The sequence below is a fragment of the Aquila chrysaetos genome, chromosome 10, assembly GCF_900496995.4.
Source record: "Aquila chrysaetos chrysaetos chromosome 10, bAquChr1.4, whole genome shotgun sequence".
Lineage (NCBI taxonomy): Eukaryota > Metazoa > Chordata > Aves > Accipitriformes > Accipitridae > Aquila > Aquila chrysaetos.
This window is the reverse complement of record NC_044013.1, coordinates 42,735,726-42,756,340: the sequence shown is the minus strand read 5'-3', so window position 1 is coordinate 42,756,340 and position 20,615 is coordinate 42,735,726. Positions and strand designations below refer to the sequence as shown.

Below are 20,615 nucleotides of genomic sequence, written 5' to 3'. Positions count from 1 at the left end.
TTGGTAACTTCATATGATTTTTCTAATTATTAAGTACCATCTACAGAAAAAAGCGCTGTCATCCAAGCAGTGTGATTAACTAGGTTTCATCCCTATACTGGGGCAGAAAGATATGATTACATTCCTTAATTATGGAAGCTGTGGCATCCAATACAAATGAAGGATGCACTTTTTTTTGCTACACTTATGCTCTTTGTCTGCAGCTTGTCTACCATTCCAAGATCATCTGGTTATATACAGCTTTTGAGGAGAGCATTTTCTCGGCAAACTGCACTCAGGTCCACAGCTAGAGATCTGAAACAGTCCCGATGAGTACTAGCAAGGGCGGGAGAAATTGGTAAAAACTGAACTGCTGTAAGATTCGATTATCATGGAATCAATGATCAGGTCTTTTAACAAGTAAGGTGCATCATACTGGATCTCTCTCTTCCATAACAGAGAATGCAGGGACCACAACAGGGAGGGAACTCCCAACACATTTTACTTTTGTAAGTGGGTCAGGACATGGCTGCCAGTGAGGTCCAAACCACTCCTTACCGTACACTGGAATATGGGAGGAGACGCTCTTCCTAGGGCTGCCAGTTAAGCGACTTTATCAATTCACTTAAGTTTAGTTTGAAGTAAAATTTTTAAATACAAAACTGACAAAGAAGTCTACATAGTATGTAAATTTTCATTATGCCAACACACAGTGGGGTGGTCTTTTTTTTAATCAGAAACTTCACGCATTAATCTATTTTTACATAAAGCAGCAAAACGCTTTACCCCTTAACTCCTACTATGCTCACCTACATCGATTAAAAATAGTTTGTGTGACAAAGTAATCACCAGTTTCTAACTTGGTTTTCTCTCCCTATTAATCTAATTAAGAAACTGGTAACATTTAGCTATTTATAACCAGCAAAATCTCCACTTTAAAAGATGAAAAGCCATGAATTTGCATTCAGACATGAAGTGTGCTTGAAGCTGAAACCAGAGAAATATCATTAAAGAAATCAACTAGATGCACTGTAACCCCCTATTTCCAAGTTGCAAATGAGCACGCCAACTCCAGAGGCTGTTCAGCTTCTGTGGCACTCCATGAAAAAGGAATGTTGTTTTCCTCAACAGACACAAAACTAACTGCTTATAGTTTATTTCCTATGACTTGGTGGCTATACGACATTAAATCTGTATTGGAAACATTTGATAGCATTTCACCTCACTTGCTTTTCAGTATTCCCATCATTCAATGGGTCAAGAGACACAGTTTCAGAGGCTTGTAAAAGAATAGCCTTAGCAATGGGATTAGAAAATCAGAAGACATTCTTGTACCTATCTCAGTTCTTGATAAAACATCCTGGTTTAACAAACTGAACAAGGCTAACAAATAAATTTCAGAGTTCTTGCTTACTACTACTAAGAGCGCAACTACTGCACTTTGGAAATGTCACGTGATTATCAAATGATCAGAATTTAAAACCAATGTATTCTATAAAGTATCTGGATGTATTTGTATACTGTTACATATTTTTATATATAAAGTATAGTGATGTATTTCTCCCAGCTTCAATCACTATTAAACTTTTTTTTTTTTTTAAAAACATCTTAAAAATTGGAAGTGCAGGACTACATGCTTAAAAGTTACAACTCTTCTAGCACGTGATAGCAAAAAAATAGACTTGATTTGTTTTAAAACTGGTAGAGAAAGTCTTAATGAAATCCTCCTATTATTAATGTTAAAAGAAAAAAAAAACTGTCATAAAACGGAATAGAGACAACCTGATGTAGTGAATCAAAAGTGCCAAGGAGGCAGAACTCCCACATGTTAATAATAAAGCAGAATATATATTCAGTGCTCATTTCTATGGTAACTACTATTATGGTGAGTAGACATTTGAGAAATTACTTCTACATGCAGAAAATAAAGATGCAAACTTAACTACTGGAAAGATCTGATGTATTAACATGTACAGGTTATTAATTTTGTTAATTTTTACTATCTAACAATCATAAAAATGGCTACATTGGATGGACATACTACTTTATTACTGCACTATGGATTCCTGCATAAGCATTTCTTTGTATCTATTAACAGTAACTTTCATTTGCCCTTTTTATTGTCCAGTCAGCATAATGACATCATCCTACCTTTTTTCTCTGGTTTGTTTGGGGTTTTTTGGGTTTTTTTTAAATTAACTTTTACTTCAGTTATGTTGAACGTTTTATCTCAGTTTTCAGTATCTTGTTAAGCCTTTCACGAACAGCTCGGGTCACTGCACAGATGTGTGAGGGGACCCTTTGGTGATGAGCTGCTGGACTGTTCTGTTTACGGATCTGGATAACGGGTGATTTCCACTTCCTAACACTCTTGATCCTGTCAGTACAGGAGTCCCTCCAGGGCTTTCTGAACTATGCTGTCAATTTTAATTTATGTTTCTTGCCAATATTACCACTTAAATTTAACATCTTCCTTCAGAATAGCTATCAAAACACTGTCGCTTCAAAAAATGAGACTCACCTGTGTCAACAAGACAAACAATACATACATGAGAGGTCAGAAATGCACTTTACTAGTGAAAAACCACCTTGTCTCAACAGTATTTTGAATAACTGCACCATTAACCCATGCCACTGCAACACCACAACCACCTTTGCTAAACTTAACCCCGTTTTCAGGCGGAGACAACTCTGAGATTAAATATCCAAACAAAGTATTTATGAACAAACATGCCATGAGAATTTAATCAAGATGTGAAACACTGCGATGATACAGCAGTAGTATCCTGCACAGAGGAAATCCTAACTTATGGGGGCCGACTGAAGGATTGTCTTGACCAAGCGTAAAAAAAGGCCAGCAATCTCCAGCTATACCTGTTTATGAGGACCCCTGAGTATATGTGCCTTGGCGCCTTCACAAGCCGTCCTCATTGCTTCCAGCGACGGTGTTCCCAACAGGTCTGTAATCAAATCCAACTGTAGGTATAGAACATATAAATTTGAGGTCTTAGACATATATTAATACATTTCACCACGATAGCAGATTCTTAAGCTAATGTAAATTACATTTAAGATACGAATCAGTTCAATACCACTATTTTATGGATAGTAAATTACAAATATTAACATACATTTAGTAGATAGCAAATACAAACATTTGTAATTTCACTGAAAAAGCCCTAACACAAGCTGATTTTCAAGTTTGGGAGTTTTTTTTGTTTACAGGTTTAATAAAATATTTTATTGCAATTTAAAAGTCAATTTTACATCATTAAGAAAATCAAGTACTCTTAATGGTGTGTTACTAATTCTAAAACCCAAATATTCTCAATTGAATGTCAGCATTGCATACCAATATACCACACAAAATTACCCCCAAAAAACAGGTCAACTACTACTTTACACAAAATATTTTGCCATCAGCAGGAATAAAACTATAGAAAATGGAAAAAAAAACCCCTCAGAACTACAGCGCAAACTTACTATATTAAAAAAAAAACCAAATCTGTCTAGCACCAGAGGAAGGCAAAGGAGTGGTGCTAGTTACAAGAAAAATAAAAGCTACCTAAAAAAGAGCAAAGATGATGCCGTGTTTAAAACTGGTCTCAACTTTAAACGAAATGACATTTCATTCACCTTTTTCATTTTGGAAAGCAACAGACAAGCTTTCACCTTACCTCTACAAAAGTGTGTGCATATACTCCTTCAGTGAATAAAAACAAACAAAAAACCCCCCTGTATAAGTCAAGCAAAATAAAAAAAAATCTTGTCAGTGGTGAGATCAGCACCCTGGTTCCAAGTGTTCCCTTGTGACCACCATCCACCCGCGCTAACGAGCAACTGCAGAGCTCTCCTCTGAGCATAAACCCATTATCATCATTATACAGGCCTTGTATGCATGAAAATCACCCACTGACTGTTGGTATAACATCTGTGAAATGTGATTGCTGTTTACACACCGAACTGTGTAACTCTTCAATCGGTGTGTTCTCTCCATCTTTCCCCCCTCTCCAGCAGAAGCACTAGTCTGCCCAGCGCCTTGAGGTACATGCAAGGTCGTAACTTGGTACCAAACACGTGTCCTCCCGTTTGCCTTGGCACCCTGTGGCCAGGGCTAGCGTAACTTCATAGAGGAGTGACAGCAAGCACCTACGTTTGTAAGGAGATGGAAAACCAGGCAGGAAAAAAAAATCCTAAACCTTGAGGTTTTTAGATGTGGAAAATAGATAATTGAGAAACAGACACGTGGAGTTGATATAATAAAAGATCAATGTGTTTACAAAATAGAAAAAGTAATATGATAAATTATACCAGCGTATCAAGGAATGTAGACTGCATAAACACCTGTCTTTTTCGGCCAACTACTCCTGAAGCACACAGCAATTATATGTTAATATACGTTTATATCTATACATATAGATATGGATATAAATAAACACACTTTATTCTAATGGTTACAAGAAAGAACACTGAAAACAATTTTCATAATGATCTCCTGGAAGTTCATGTTTAACATCTCTCAAGATACAAATTCTCTTGTCTTAGCCCATACATTTCCAATACACTCGCAGTAGAGTTTTGTTAAGACGTTTGATTTCATTTATCTAGATGCATGTCACCAGTCACTAAACATATTTTTCTGAAGTATTACAAAATATATTTTGAAATTTTAGTGCAAAAATAGAAAAAATATTACAAAACATTAATTTGAATTCAACTGACCTCATTTGCATGAATTGCAAGTCTTTCAGGTATATACAGTGAATCTACATTATTATAATTATTATTATTTTAGGTCAGAAGGAGAAATGCACTTTCAAAGCTAACTTCTCAGCTGCTGCCACTGCCTGCACTCTGGTTTGCACCGAGCGTCCCGGAGCACAGGCACTGGGCTCCTTTTAGATAAGGTTAACTGGGGGATGCATTCATGAGAACATCTAAACGTACTTCAGCTGACAGTGGGCATCCAGCCTGCACAACCAGACCAGCCCACTCCAAAGCACACCTCCACTCTGAATTGTGGAAAATGGGGGTGTCAGGTCCTCAGCACCGACCACCTCGCTCTTCAAATCCCCTCCTGCTGGTATGCGCTAATTGCTCAAGTAAACATCGCTGAAGTCAGAAATACAAAAGCGGTATCCAGCAACAAGCATACCCTTGGTAGGCTGATGTGTGAAACAGCAAGCCTCTCCTCCCTGCCTGCGCACACGCGTGCTGTCATGTCAAAGGCTGGCGGCACAACATGCCAGAGATGCAACTTCATGTACGTGCTACAGCTAATGGGAAATGGCTATGCTAGGCTGGCAGTATCTGCCCGGTTCTCCTTTCTTCCTGACACTCTGATCCTTCCGAATGGATTCTGCTTACTGTCTCAGGCGTGCGACCAGTTATCTTTAAGGAGGATTTTTGTGTAATAATCAGCAAAATCAGACTGGAGGAACTGGCTAACCTAGGAAGGTGGTTAAAACTTAGCACTCTGTCACCTGCCTTTGACAAAACAGTGTGCAGACTAGTCTTCAAAGCAAGCAGAGAAAGGCATTTGCTCCCACAGATAGTCAGAAAGTCGGAGATTACCCTTCCTGCACCACAGATGCACTAAAAGATAAAATTAAATGTCTTAAATGTTTCTGAACATATAGCTAAAAATAACTTGTATTTGCACCTTTAAAAATTCATTTTTAAACAAACATAGAAAGACTGTATCATACAAAAATGCTAACTATTCTAAATAGTATCAGTAAAAAGCAAAAATAGAAGGTGTTAGGAAATACTATATTTTAAAGTGTTTCTGATTATCTAAGTCTCAGTATAGATTATCTCATTTCTTACCTTTGTAAGAAATCCCACAAAATCCTTAGCAAAAGTTAGCTATTATAACTCGAGTAAGCAACTTAGATATATTCATCACTTTCACCATGATACTATCCAAAGTTTAAAATACCAAAATCACCAGTTCCAGTCTGGTTTATAATCTAAAGCTTTATTCACTTTCTTCATCACAGATTTGAGTTACAAATTCCAGTACAGTCAGTTTTAAAATTATCTCTTCCCTGGTTTTTCTACCAGGAAAACTTTAGCCTGACGATGGCTATCGTGACATCAGAAAGTTTTTGCTGTCCTGGCTCACTCTCCTGGGTGCATGGGATAACCACTGTTGGTATGCAGTCTACACTAAGGGGTACAGCACAGATGTAAGGAAAGACCATGACATTGACTAGCCCAAGGCACTTGTATAGACTCTATCCACCTTTGAATAGCACTGAATTGCTCTGAACATAATTGAAATATATATGGCAATTACTTCTTAAACCATTCTACTGCACAGGGATCATAAAAGATCTAGGAACTCTTATGTAACTTTATGCAACTTTTCAATCAAATAAACTGAACGCCACCCAAAAAAATGCCACCCCATAATGCTATTCTAGAGTTATTTGATGATGAATGTCTTTGCACTTTAAATTTCAAGAAGCCAAGAAGCCAATAGCCAAGGCTATTAAAATCACATATATGATTAGCTTCAGTGTAGCAAAAGATCAAAGATTAGAAAACAGGAGATCTTAAATATTTTTGAGACTGCAACAGAATAGCGGTCAATTTAACTAGTAGTTCTGATTACATGACTGCTTTTCTCCTCTGCTGTCTCTTCGCAAGGGTGAGAGAGAGGTGTATTTTGGGAGGAAGTCTATCTTTTGTGATCATACAAGGTGTAAGTGCTGCCTAGAATGACTAGCAAGTCCCTGCTTGGGAGCACTACTGCAGTGACGTGATAGGTACCACTGAATAGGACACTGCATTAAAAAAATAAATATACACAACAGACTAACAGTTTAAATATATGAATATTGAAAACAGCATGATAATGTGAATATCTCTCAAACCCGTAAAAATGCTATCTGCATAAACAAACAAGAAAAGTATAGATTTTGGAATGTCACCTTTAACAAAAGTTTGCAATGTGTTTTTACTTCTTGTCAATCAATATATGTAATGTCACAATTTTAATACTATGTAGTTTCTAATCTATAGATGAATACTAGCAACATTGAAGATAAATATTTTATATCAGCACATCTTGTTCCTTCTTTTAGGAGTATAAATGCATCCATCTCTAATATCTTGCTGCAGACATTATTTTCTATCTACTGTAAAAATAGCACTTCAAGATTATTAGAGATATATGTATATTATATTAGCTTGCTTACTGTTGGAATGGTGATGAAATACTCTGGTACATGTCATGTTTTTATACCTAGCCACAGCTATACAACATAAAAAAGTATTCAATACCTTCTCACACACTTGACCTTCACTAAAATGAAGCAGTCTGAACAATACTACTAATTGGCAGTTTAAATAGTTCGAGTGCCAATACTGTATCTCCAGTTATATCTTGACAGAAAACTTACTACTTTCTCATATTAGTTGTTACAAAAAGCTTGATCCCAGTTATATCACCTTTACCTTACCTCAGTAAAATGCTACAGCAGGCTTTGGTACTGCAGCAGATTACAGGGGATTACAAAAAAATACACATTTCAAAAGCTAACATTAATAACCGCTACTTTTAATACTGTCTGGAAGCTATCATTTCAGTGTTTCAAAGTAGCTTGGTTTTTTGCCCGTGTGTAAACCAAGCAAAACAAAAGCAAGTTTGAGGTTCAAAATGCATCAGTATAACTGATTCCATGAAATTATGCAGTAGAAAAATTTTTAAAGGGAAATTTAATTATACCTGCTGTATGGGACTCTGTGCCTGAAACAATATTCTTCGCCCAAGTAATTCTGCAAAGATACAGCCTACAGACCAGATGTCAATAGCATTGCTGTAGTGACGGCTGCCCATCAGGATTTCTGGAGCTCGATAATACTGAGTGACAACTTCCTGAGTCATGTGACGAGATTCATCTAATTCTTCCACCCTGGCCAATCCAAAATCACAAATCTAAATTGAGAAGGTAAATAAAAAAATTAAAATAACCAAAACACTTAATGCATTTCAAATAGGTAACCTTCTGGTAATGAAGCAGGAAATTCCAAACCAGCATTTAAATAAATCAGATAATCTGCTGTAACTGCATAAGCAAAGGGAAAGGGGAATAGGAAGAAATTATGCTACTTTATTCCACATCCATTTGAACTTTCTACAATTTTATTTGAAATCACAGTACATATTTAGTTGGCATTACAATATCTATAACCTAAAAGATTAAAAAAAACTTTGCACTAAAAAAAAAACCCAAAAACCATGTTGCCAACCTCTCGGTACAGAATATTTCATCCCAAACCAGATTTCATTTGTTCATGATATGCCTCAAAATGTTACAGAAAGATTCAGCCTTCTACTCACTTTGGCTTTGAGAATTTTTAAAAATTTCTTGAACCAGAAGGGTTAAGAGAACAGACCAAAACTTTCACAATTAGAATGGTTAGCAAATCAGGGTAAACAAAACTTGATTTTTTTATATATGGCATAGCTATACAACACCCCTAAGCCCTCCAAAATTTCATATGTCTAAGAAGTTAATGGAAGAGTCTTGGGCATTCGGTATGGTCTTTACTTTGTCTAGCACACTGAATACTAACATTGCGATATACCTGAAGAAACTGTCTGCCTTTCTCAACTGCTGAGGGCACAAGAGATCCCAGGCAAGTCAAACAAAAAAGTCATGCCTATCTTGCTTTCATAGATTTGGGGAGAGATAGGGAGAAAAGGGGAAAGGAAGATGTTTGTTTCATTTATAATTTTTAAAGAATCTGTGGGATTTTTTTCTTTCAAAATGACTTTCAGGAAAAGTGTTCATATTAAATGTTTTTGTTTAAAAAAAATAACAACTGATTTATAATGAACAGCATATACATATGTACATTTTCAATAAATTTAAGTAGCACCTTAAGAACACAGTTGCTGTTCACAAGTAGGTTCCCTGGTTTAATGTCTCGATGTAAAATGCCAGCAGAATGTAGATATTTCAGACCTGAAATATTAAATGAAATTAAAATAAATACCTTTTTTCCTTTTAAAAGACTTTTAAGGCTGACAGCATTTTCCTGGAAAGTCTTGCAACTCCTGATCAGCAGAGACTTTGCCATTGGCTCATTTTTTATATGATTCTAACTTCCAGTCTCTAGTATACACTCAGTCACTCAATGAAAGGATAAAGCTTTTGGAGTATACAAACTAGACAGAGCAAGTAATTTAAATAGTCTTTTTTTCGGAAAAAAAAAAAAAAAACAAAACCCCCCCAAACCCCCCCCAAAAAACCAACACCCCCCCCCCCCCCCCCCCCCCAAAAACATCATCTCCATGGTTATGACATGGATACTCTGCTAACCACAACACTGGAATATTGACACATAACTCTAAATGCTCTGTTTCCCAGTAACAATTTTAACTTCTGCAGCACTAAAATTTTACTCAACAATTTCCTAGGTAACAGCTGTACTTCAGAAATAAACTCAGATTAAACCCAAGCTAATTTGCATTTTTTTTTTTTTTGTCACTTTTCTGAAACTAAAACCTCGTAAGGCAGCAGCAGATAATGTAAAACAAGGCTAAGAGAATACAGGCCCAAATTACAGTAAAGCCTAGGCCCTTTTCTTAACTTTATTGGTGCAAAAATTCAAAGCTAGAGCTAATGAACTTAGGACATCTGATCACAGCTATTGGGGATGTTTCTAACATTTAGGAAAGACAGACGACCTATGCTGCCTGTGTGCATTTGCTGTTCCTGAAGCTATAATTCTGATCTTTTTAAGAAAATGAAAGTAATGCAGAAAGCACCTCACTAAAAAGCACAGTGGAAGAAAGTATACCAACATGAAGTTGTTTATGCACATGAACTACAGTAGTAGACAAAGCATGGAAAATGGAAAAATGGCCATAATTCAAGTAGGGTCAGATAGAGCAAAAATAAATAATAGCATTAAACTGGGGAACACTAAGCGATTAGGTCAAATACCTGGGCAAATGGAATGAGAATTCAAATAACTCTCAAACAAACTTTAACTGACAGTTTTGCATTGCCATTTGGATAAAAATTACAGTTTTGAGTGTTCCCCCAGTTATCAAACTCAGTAATCACAGAGGCACAAATGCCTTTTGTCCTTTAGGAGTATAAATCTTTTCTCTAGCACAACAGGTACCTGGAATAGCCCATACTAATTCTGGATATAATTTATATTTCTTTGCTCTGCTCTTTATGAATACGTTCTACTATTTATTTACTACCAGATAAAATTGACTGTTTACTTTCAGCTTATTCCAGTGAAAATACTCAAATAAAGCCAACGGAAAAGCAACTGGACTAACACTGATCAGCTGTTCAAAAGACAAGCACAATAATCTCATTTCTTGGATAAAAGTTTCCAAATGGACTAAAAAAAAATAAATCAAGTTTAAAATTACTATTATGGTAATTGTTTTAGCTAAAAATCAAACTTTAGTGGACTGTTCCATAACAATTTAAACCAGACTGTTCTCTAGAATACCTGAAGTGGGTATAGTTACACATATTTATCAATTTGGCTCAGTCTAGGTGCCCTTCCTGTACCTTGATTCAAAAAGCATTGGAGGACTGTTAAAACATCCCCCCCCCCCCTTAAGACTCTCACAGTCCATTGAAAAAGCTTTTGCAGCTGAAGCATAAGTCTTGCCATCTTTACCCATGACTGTGATGGAAGGCAGCAGGGCTGCCATATTCTTATAACTAGAATAATTAATGTTTGCTATTCATTCATAATATGAAATTAAAAGAACAAGTTTCCATGGGAAACTTATTCAAGATGAGGATGTCTTGAGAATAAACATTAAGAAACAGAAAAAAAAATACTACTACTACATAATTTTCATTAAATTTAAAAGAAGAAAAATTACCTCTCAAAATCTGGTAAAGAAAAACTTTGACATGATCCGAGCTGAGTGGCTGAGGAGAGACGATAATCTTATGGAGGTCACTCTGCATCAATTCAGTGACAACATATCTTCAATTTATTAGTTAAGGCAAAAGCAGAAAGTCCAGCACATAATCTCTTGAAACATTTACTCTAACTCCTAGGAATTTGAGCTCTTACAGGTCAGAGCTATCGAGTAAAAAAGAATAAAGCTTCTTCAGAGGTCAAGTCTCCAGACTCTTACAAGAATGAAAATAAAAAAAAGGGTTGTGAAAGAAAACAGATTACTCAATAAAGTAGCGTTTGCATTAAGGTAGTTGTTACAAAATTATTCCAAAGTCAAATTACGACTCAGAAAACAAAATAAAATTTTAATATAATTAATGGCATCTTGAAACCTTTACATTCTTCCTTAAGATTGGTAAGACACAAATTACAACTAAAGTAGCACCTTCATAGTGGAGATACATCAACATGGTTTAACCAGACAAACTGGCAAGTGCAAGCCTGTGAAAGTCAGTTATCAAAAGTACCTTACAGGTTGCTACACGATCAGTAATGCAGACTTTTAAAAATACATATGCTTCTCTAAACCTACCCAGTACCCACTATTTTACCTTCTCAAGCATCATATACACATGCATACAAATCCCAGTCATAAAACCTCTTCTGAGTTATAACAGAAGAAAAAGAAAAAAAAACCACACAAACTTCTATCTGGAGGAAAAACTAAAAAAAAAAAAGAAACCACTATTTCACATACTCATAGACATGCAGAACACAGCAATAGTCATGCTCACTGATAATTTGCACAAATACTTGAAGATACGAAGAGCTGTATACGCTGTGGCTTATACACAGGTAAGGTGTGGATTAAGAAGGGTATTTTATTTATTCAGGAAGCATTAAAAGTACAATGTTTCAAAAATGAAGAAATATGGAAGACACAAGCAGCATATCTTAACCCCCAAAATCAATACCAAAGCGTCAATTTCCTGAATATGTTACAGTAATGAAAAACATGCAAAAATCATTACATTAAATACTCGGGGTACTACAGACATATGCTGCCCATGAGTTGTACAGGGCAGTTAGCAACAGACAGCTTTTACTGCGGCCAGCGATGAAGAGCGTACCGAGTTGCTGTACCGAGAAGCTGTCTCTGCTGTACTCCGCTTCATTCACTAACAACACTGGTAAGTTAAGTTTTGATTTCGGAGCTGTGGTTCAGAACAGAGTTTAAAGCAAAAACACAGCACCTCAACTTTCAGGGAGGATTGAACTTGCAGCACTGAGAATTTTCAACTTTTACAACAAATAAGCTTGATAATTAAGAAACTTTACTGCTTTAAAAGATACCTTTAGCAGTCACATTTGAAACGAAAATCTCTGATATTACTACGTTTGTGGCTGAAGAAGGTAAAACACAGTAGTCATATGTTAACTGAACTGCTTTCAAATGTCTCACTGAGACCCCTGCATTAGGCATTAAACATTGCGAGTCACACCAAGCCCTGCAACGTTCGAAACAGACAAAAATGCGGCAGAGAGGTGGTGCACACTGCCAAGGTCATGCAAAAGATCAAGGAGAGAGTTAGAAATAAAAACTGCATCTCCTGGGTCCCAGTCTAGTATCTCCCTTGGTGTACCAAGTTCATTCACAGTTCAAGGTAAAGCAGCAGTCAGCTCTCAGCCTTCCAAAAATACAAACCGATCAGCTGTAAGAAGCAGCAGCAGCAGCAGCTCAGCTGCCCTCCTCTGAACGCTGGAGCGCGTACAGGTTTACCTGCCGCTCTGCAGAGAGAAGCAGGGTTTTTCTGTGCGTGAGGAAGTTACACGCTTCAGTTCTACTTGTCCTCCACAACTGCCATGCACCAGCTCTGGTAACTTCATGAACTCACCGACCTGGTGGTGGTATTTTTACAAGTGTGCCGTCCTGACCTTTCCTCTGAAAGCAAAGCTAACTAGGTCAATGTTGAGGGTTTTGTTTTGTTTTGTTTTTAAATCTCACCATTATCCTGTAGGAGCCCATCAGTTCGTTCAATGCTCTTTATAACCAGCTCTGCTATATATCAAGTCTGAAATATAATAGCAAACCCTGACTTCAATTAAGATATTCATCTCCCAGCAACACAGTAAGCAAGTCAGCTTCAGCAGAAACTTCTACTTGTTCTTACCATTATCACAAATTAATTGGCACAGGTCAAGTTGCACTTATAACAACCTAGAGAAAACTTACATTTTCTTTCATCTCTACCTATTCAATGTTCTCCTTCCATCTGTTGATCTTCAAACCCTATCCAGCGAAATCCTCATCAGCCAAATTGTTCATCTGCCATCAGCACACCACATAAAAATTAATTTTATAAATTAAATATTGCCAACTTTTTGACCAAAAAAAACCCAAATTAAAATTGCATTCATAAAGAATTCAAAGAAAAAACCTAGCCCTGCAGCACCATAATTTCTTGTCCTCTAATTTTCGTTTTCCTTTTGCAAATGCCCTCTTAAATATTTAGGCCAGCCTTTTAAAATTTGGTTTTTACCTTATGGCTGCAACAAATCTTTAAATTTCATTTTTAATGTAAAATATAAAAAAAAAAATGCAAAAGCATTACTCTGCACTTTATTATGATAAGATTTTTGTTTTGCTACGCCACAAATCCTCCTAAATCTCAATCCCAAGCATAATGTCTCCCAGATGTCTCAACTAGTTGCCATGCCAACTAAAGCAGCTTAAATTAAATGAGGGCCTGAAATGGCACCTGCACCACTCCAGGTCTGTTGCGCATTAAATAAAGCTCTCTTGACAGGGGCTCAGAGGTGCCATTAACTTGAACAGCAGCTATCTGATTATTGTCTCTAGATAATTTAATGAGGGTCTCTAAATAAGAGCAAAAGCAGCACTTGCTTGATGTTCCTGCCTTTTACAAACGTGGCAGCTTCTTAAACAGCTGGTACCTAAGCGGGTCAATGACTTTACTCCGGCCAGTACTATAAATGTTTAGCAAAAACAAACTACAAAAAACCCTATGGGATTTCAATCAACTATTCAAACAGGTACCTGCAATTTTCTTTTTTAAGTCGAACCATAAAATATGCTGGCTACGAGATGGTCACTGGAGCTGTAATATGCAGCTAAGCTGAACATTACTACCAGATAAAAATTGCTACTGACAGCAGTAATTAGTTAAGTAGCTGTATAAAATTAGAACTACAAATGTACCAATTTGCTTCAGAATAATTACCAAGGCAAATGCATGGCACAAAAGAACTTCACTTACTCTGTTGACTGGGAGACCTGCTGAGTTGGTAAATTTTACAAAGTGACAGGCAAATTTTAAAAAGGAACAAAGTACGCTCTGTGATGTGGTATTCTCATAATGACTTGGATCCTTCTTTATTAGGTCTCTGCATACCTCAAAACTCAATTCTATAGACTTTTTCTGGGAAAAGGCCAGCATTCTGTGAACAAGTTCTGGGGCAGGTAGATTAGCTGGATGCTAACAGTGGAGTGGAGGTGTCTATCTGCATGATACTGTAAGAAACATGCTTTTTTAAAAACAAAACAAACTCTCTCTTATATATTTCAAGATTTTCTATAAAATGGGGACAAGGAGTTTTTCCTATTTTAGTGTACTTTAGTTATACTTGTTTTTACATTAGGATCATATCAAGCTTAGTTTGTGATGCCACCTCTGTTCTCTTCTAACTCTTTGCAGACTTTATAGCTTCCCAGTAGAAACATTTCTATAACATTCTCATTTTGTATCAATACCCAAAACATGAAAAAAAAGACCTGGTCCATGTAAAAACAGTGCAACAATTATTCAAAAAAGTTTAATGAATGTAATGCCTGTCTAAATTAATTTTTATGTTTATAATTTGCTGACTTTTCTGTTACAGGTAAAATTACTGATATGTTTGCCATCAAGTCACCTCTAACTATGCAATGTAGAAATGGCAATCTATGGCATGTGTCAAAGACCACAGACAAGCAACAGCAGAAGCTGCCTGGAGGGACACGGTTTTGGAGACAGGGGAAAAAAATAAAAGAGACAGTTTTTCATACCAGGAAGAAAATATTGAAACTCCATCTGAATCTTACTTCTGTGTAAGGTAAGGGCTTCAAAGCTCTTGATGAGTTCCTAATACAGAGAAAATTCAGCCTTTCAACCTAATTGAGCTGGGGTACAATGAGAGAAGCGCTTAGGTGAAGCAGCAGCTCCCACCTCTCTACTCCTGCTCAGTTTCAAAACTCATCAGGAGCTGGAGTTCCCAGCCTTCCACAGAACCACCATGTCATCAATCAGCTCTAAGTTAATGGCATTGGTATTAATCACTTGCAGTTTAGCAGCACCATATTTTGTATTATGTACAATAAAATAACTAATTTTCATATCTAAATAATTGTATCTATGTATTTGTAAAACAAAGCATGAATGCTGTGGAAGCTCTGTTTTGGGAAGGACAAATACATCTGGCATATCACACTTGCAAGATTGCGTATAGGCTTGTTGTGACAAGTTTTCTTGGCTATATACTGCAGTTAGCAAGAGTAAGACATACAGGTTCTCTGCTGTCAGTAAAACACACGTGCCTGAAATGGAATGGCAAACCATTCCCCAGAGGTATGGCAGGACGCAGTCTGCAGAGTACAAAAATAAACTCCACTACTTCAGCATTAGTTTCAAAATTTCACTTAGTTATTTAACTATTTGGTCTTGAGGTTACCTGAATTTGATATTCAAATGGGAAATGCATTTGTGCTACAAAGCACTTCTTGCAGATCACTATTCTGATATTTTACAGTGCTTATGGACAGATGCAGTAAAATTATCAAATACTTCCATGAGTAGAAAAAAGCAAAACAGTGCAAGGGGGAATGTGGATTAATCAGTAGTAGATCCGCGGATAAATTCCTAACTAATATTGATAATTTATTCTACAAATAGCTTTTGAAACAATTTTTAAAAAAAATGCAACACCAAATGTCAACACGCAGTGTGAAGAGTTCCTAGTCAAAGTTAACATTTCAAAACTGTCTCTCATAGTGCCATCTCAGGTTGTTCAAAAATCAAGTCATAATCCTTAAATTAGGAATTAAGATAATTTATTGAGTAACTATAAAAGGTTTAAAATTAAAAAGACAAAGGGGAAGACTTCAGTCTACTTTTACTGAATCATTGACAGCCAGGGACATACTGCCAGTAGATTCTACTTCAAAGATCACTGCTAACAATACATGATATTCAACTTTAAAATCTCCCTGGTATTTTCCCATGTGTACACAATCTTCTCGATAGAAATCATTTCCTATCAATGCACACTAGGGAAAACATTTTCAGTTCCAGGTAATGTTATCCAACTAGATTTTACAAATAATGGAATACAGCTATTACAACTTTACTGCTGAATAAAGCAAAATTTTAACCCAAGGCATAAGACCCTCATGTTATAGAGAGAATAGAGCCATTCTGGCACCCAGTTCATTCAAGCAGACATTTAGGACTCTCTGCCGTACAGTTTACTGGCTTGAAAATAACACCACCATGCTTTCATTACCTGTAGCAAGTACATCAAGCTGTTCTGTTCTCATGAATATCTAGTGAGAATCTAAGTTGCAATTCTGCCTGACCCAACAATATAAACTTGTGTTGTTACCAGCTGCAAATTGGCAACCCGTAGCCTTCAACGGAGTATCCTAATCCTCTTAATCCTTGAGGTCCCTGTTCAATTTGTTTGTGTATTGGCCCAGAGGAACTTGCCCCAATGACATTTCAGAAGGGTACTTAAACAAGGAAACCCTTTCTAAGGATACTCTGAAAGAACAGGAAGCCTGAGCATACGCTACTTGGTACCCCAACAGTGCTGTCATTGTCCCTTTTACTGGCTGGAGGAACCAAATCTTACCTTGTCCCTGTCTACCCTCCTCCACCCTACATATATGAGGGATTTACTCCGTAATCTGTCAGAAAACAGTTCTTTCACCTCTTAATTAGATCAATGGGAAGGAACTGCTGCACACCTTTGCTTTTACTAGCATTAAAATCTTTCCAAGTCAGTATAACAAGACTGACAAAAGTGATGTCTTTTCATCTGCATCCAATATCCACTTTAATGGAAAAAGTTTTCAAAAGGTTACTATAGAAACTTAGGATAGTTCTTAAAAGAGAACATCTGTGTATCTCCAGTTGCAGAATTCAGTATTACAATCAATTGCAGAAGATTTTGTAATTGGGAAAAAAGAGAGCTATAAATCATTTGGGCTGGAAAAGGCCTTTAAGATCAGTCCAGCCATAAACCTAACACTGCCAAATTAGTTCAATCAAGAATGAACAGATATGTTAATTGTAATGAAATGCTGGTTAGATGCTCTAGCAAAATCTGTGAATCACTATTTATGTTTATAACTGATGTGCTTTAAAGTTAGGTCAGTCCACCTAGGAAAACAGGCATACAACAGAAGCAAAACATCATCCAAGCTTGTGTATCAGGGATTATACGGCTGTTCCACCAAGGTAAGTTGATGATTGCAGGGATAAGCCTTGAACTTCAGCTTAATGATGAACTTAATGATGAACATAAAAAAAACTAAAATTCAGTAACAAAACTCTTTTTCATCTATTTTCTCAAGACAGACATCCAGAATAATATATGCTCCATTATCTATTCATTATTGCACTAGGTGATATTGGCAAAAATATCAATACCCGTATAAGATGTTAAATGCTTACAAAGATTTTCAATCTAAAACCTCATTATACATTCAAATTATACCTCAATCTAAGAGTTTGCAGAGAATTTTCATTCCAAAACAAAAATCTCACTAGATTAAATTCCTTTATTCATCACGTTTCCTAAGAAATCTTTTAATTTATCATCATAATTTTAAGTCAGTCCTATAATGAGTTCTCTTTACAAAAATACTTTGCAATTCTTGCTAGTACGTATGAGACATTGAATAATTGAAACTAACTCTACCAGTTCATTTGCAACACATCATTCATATAATTTTAGTCATTCTTTTACTACTTTTTTCCTTTCCCCAAAAAGGGCACTACAACTCCTTTGAAAGAATAAATGAAATCAAGCACTACCAACTCAATCCCTTTACACTTTCATCACTGATCAATATACCTTATTGTAAAAAAGGAACATCATTGTGATATCTTTAGAAACTATACTAGTGGATTAGCAAAAGAACTTTTTACAACTACGTCCTCGAAATATGAAATATAGTTACCTGATCTTCTTAAAACAAATCTGAAATAAGTTCTCCTTATACTACAGTAAGCAGAAGCACATGCAATTAAAACTGTGCATATAAATTGAAACTCCTATTCATTCATTCTTCTGATGAATTTAAGGGTCATAAGTACACTTACTGCAATTATTTCAAAAGAAAGGAGAAAGAAGACTACACAAAGCAAGTAGTCTTCTATTACCAATATTAGAGACAAGAAATTCTAACAAATTAAAAAAAAGACAGCCCTATAAAAAACTAGTCAGAATGACTTAAAATCAGTTAACCATGAAGGAAACTAACATTTATGGTTTTATATTCAAAACTTGGCAGTAGCTAAGCTCATAAAAATAAGCTTATCCCATTTAAATAGTCTTGATTGTACAATTACACGGAAGGAGTAATCCTTAACCTAGATCTGATTTATAACTCATATGACTTGTTATAAAATGAGGACATTGAACTAGTGCAAATAACCAAAATTCAGTTTTTGAAGACTACTTATATGGTGTTCACATGAAAGAAGTTTCAAAGCAAAATTTAAGAGCTTTATCTAACATTCATATGAAAAAGCCCTAATATAGTATAGCAATATTTTCAGCCAATGAATTTGTTTATCAATCACTAGATCATGCTGTAGTTTGGTTAAAATCACCGACTTTAAAATACACCTACTTTCTTCACCAATCAATTCAAGGTATTATAAATAGATCAAACCATATTTCACAAAGTTCAGTTTATCTAAAAATAAAGAATGACAATTTTCCACCCATTAATTGTCTTGTAAAGTAGGTCATACAAAAAAAGCAGCTAAGACCCATCAGTAATTAACAACCTTCCAAAGTCTAACCATAAGAGTAAGCTGGTGCACTCAAACCTCAATCAACTCCACTGAAGATGGACACCAAAATAATAAAGCTACTTGTTAGATAAGCAGAACACATGATGTGGATATCTGTGGGACAGTGCATTAATTTTTTTTTTTAACCTAACTATTACTATCCATCCAGGTAGCAGAAAAAGCTCTCAGGTCCCAATTATGATTGTATAAGGCTATGTAATTTTAGAAAATAAACCCAAATCATCAATCAGAACACTTTATATATGCTTCTGAATGTACATGCATACATTTTCAGATGAAAATTGATTGGCAGGTATCTTACATAAGCTTATAACAGACATTTCATTATGCCCTGCCTGATTTACAAGGAGATTTTGGTAACAATTTCGGTTTGGGGAGGAAGTTTTTATTTGCACAGCTTGGTTGTGAATTATAAACTTGAAAGACTGCAACCAAAGCTGTAAAACGAGCAGCAGTATAATGAGATGACACATAATTGAATATGCTCTGATTCAAGTGTTCGCTTTCAACAATTCAGCACTGATTTTAATTTTCAGTGTTTGCTTTTGGGGTTTTCCACAGAAAACACAGAAGTCTATTAGCTGACCACAGCTGTATGGCAGATCCCTGTACTGAAATGCTAATTTGATAATGGAAATGTCAATGTGCTAGGATATTTGATTATCTGCTCTCTAAAATATCACTTTTACTAAAGTCTACAAAGGATATTTTGTTACTAACAGCATGTTGTAAAAATATCTGAACAGTTCATAAAACTCTGCAAATAATCTTAAAACTGTTATGGGCAGGAAGAGTCTGGTGAAGTACTCTTTTCCTACACACACAAAAAATAATTTATAAACAAATAATCTCATTCAGTGGTAATTATCAAGTTCATTTTTTATTAGCTAAAAACTCATGAATTGGATCTTAGCATGTCAAATTTTTAAAATAGCATAAAGAAGAAAACAGACAGTGAGATTAACTCAGGCAGACAATCTTTATTACGATTCCTGGTCTGTAGCTAGTAAACTCTCTGCAGTGAACAGAATTATCCCTATTTAAAATAATTTTTTTGTTCTGAATCTCGCAACATATCCAGATACTTTCTGTACCATGAAAATCTGTATTTAACTCATCACAGTAGAGTAATTTCTAGCAATTTAAAAACTAGAGTAAGTATTAAAACAACCAGCTTTGAGTCACAGAACTTCTTGTCCAACTAGAGTCAGTAAGAGCCTACCCAGCTCAATGACTTACTTTTCAGTATTTAAAAATGCAGAAATTCACAACCCCCAAAATAGAAGATAACCCAAACAAAGTTTGAAAAAAGGAAAAAACCAAAACAAAACACGACATTCTCATATCAAGTTATGTACTAAAATTCGATTTTATAATACAGTTACCCATAGACAGCATGTACCTTTGCATCAGTAACACATTAAACAGTACATATATATATATCTGTGTGAAATCTGTTTTCTTGATCAAGATAGAGGCTGAACAAGGAAAGCCAAAACCCAACTAGTGTGCTGAAACATCTCTGACAAGTCATGGTTTCGAAGCATGTAACAGTAGCACTCTCTGAAAACACCAGAAAGTATTTTAAGATACTAGTAACTGAGAGGAAGTTAATTACTGGATATAGTTTTCAAA

The 20,615-nt window shown here is 35.8% G+C and overlaps 1 protein-coding gene across 4 annotated transcripts in view; it reads right to left on the bottom strand.

Moving 5' to 3' along the window:
- The window catches only part of NLK (nemo like kinase), a 68,003-nt gene that overhangs the window by 10,530 nt on the left and 36,858 nt on the right, over positions 1–20,615 (bottom strand). For all 4 annotated transcript variants that reach the window (XM_030027568.2, XM_030027570.2, XM_030027569.2 and 1 more), the window contains 4 exons: positions 10,856–10,962; positions 8,872–8,957; positions 7,715–7,924; positions 2,854–2,955 (listed from right to left, as the gene is read on the bottom strand). In XM_030027568.2, the coding sequence (XP_029883428.1) occupies positions 2,854–2,955; positions 7,715–7,924; positions 8,872–8,957; positions 10,856–10,962 (505 nt within the window). The remainder of the gene's footprint in view (positions 1–2,853; positions 2,956–7,714; positions 7,925–8,871; positions 8,958–10,855; positions 10,963–20,615) is intronic.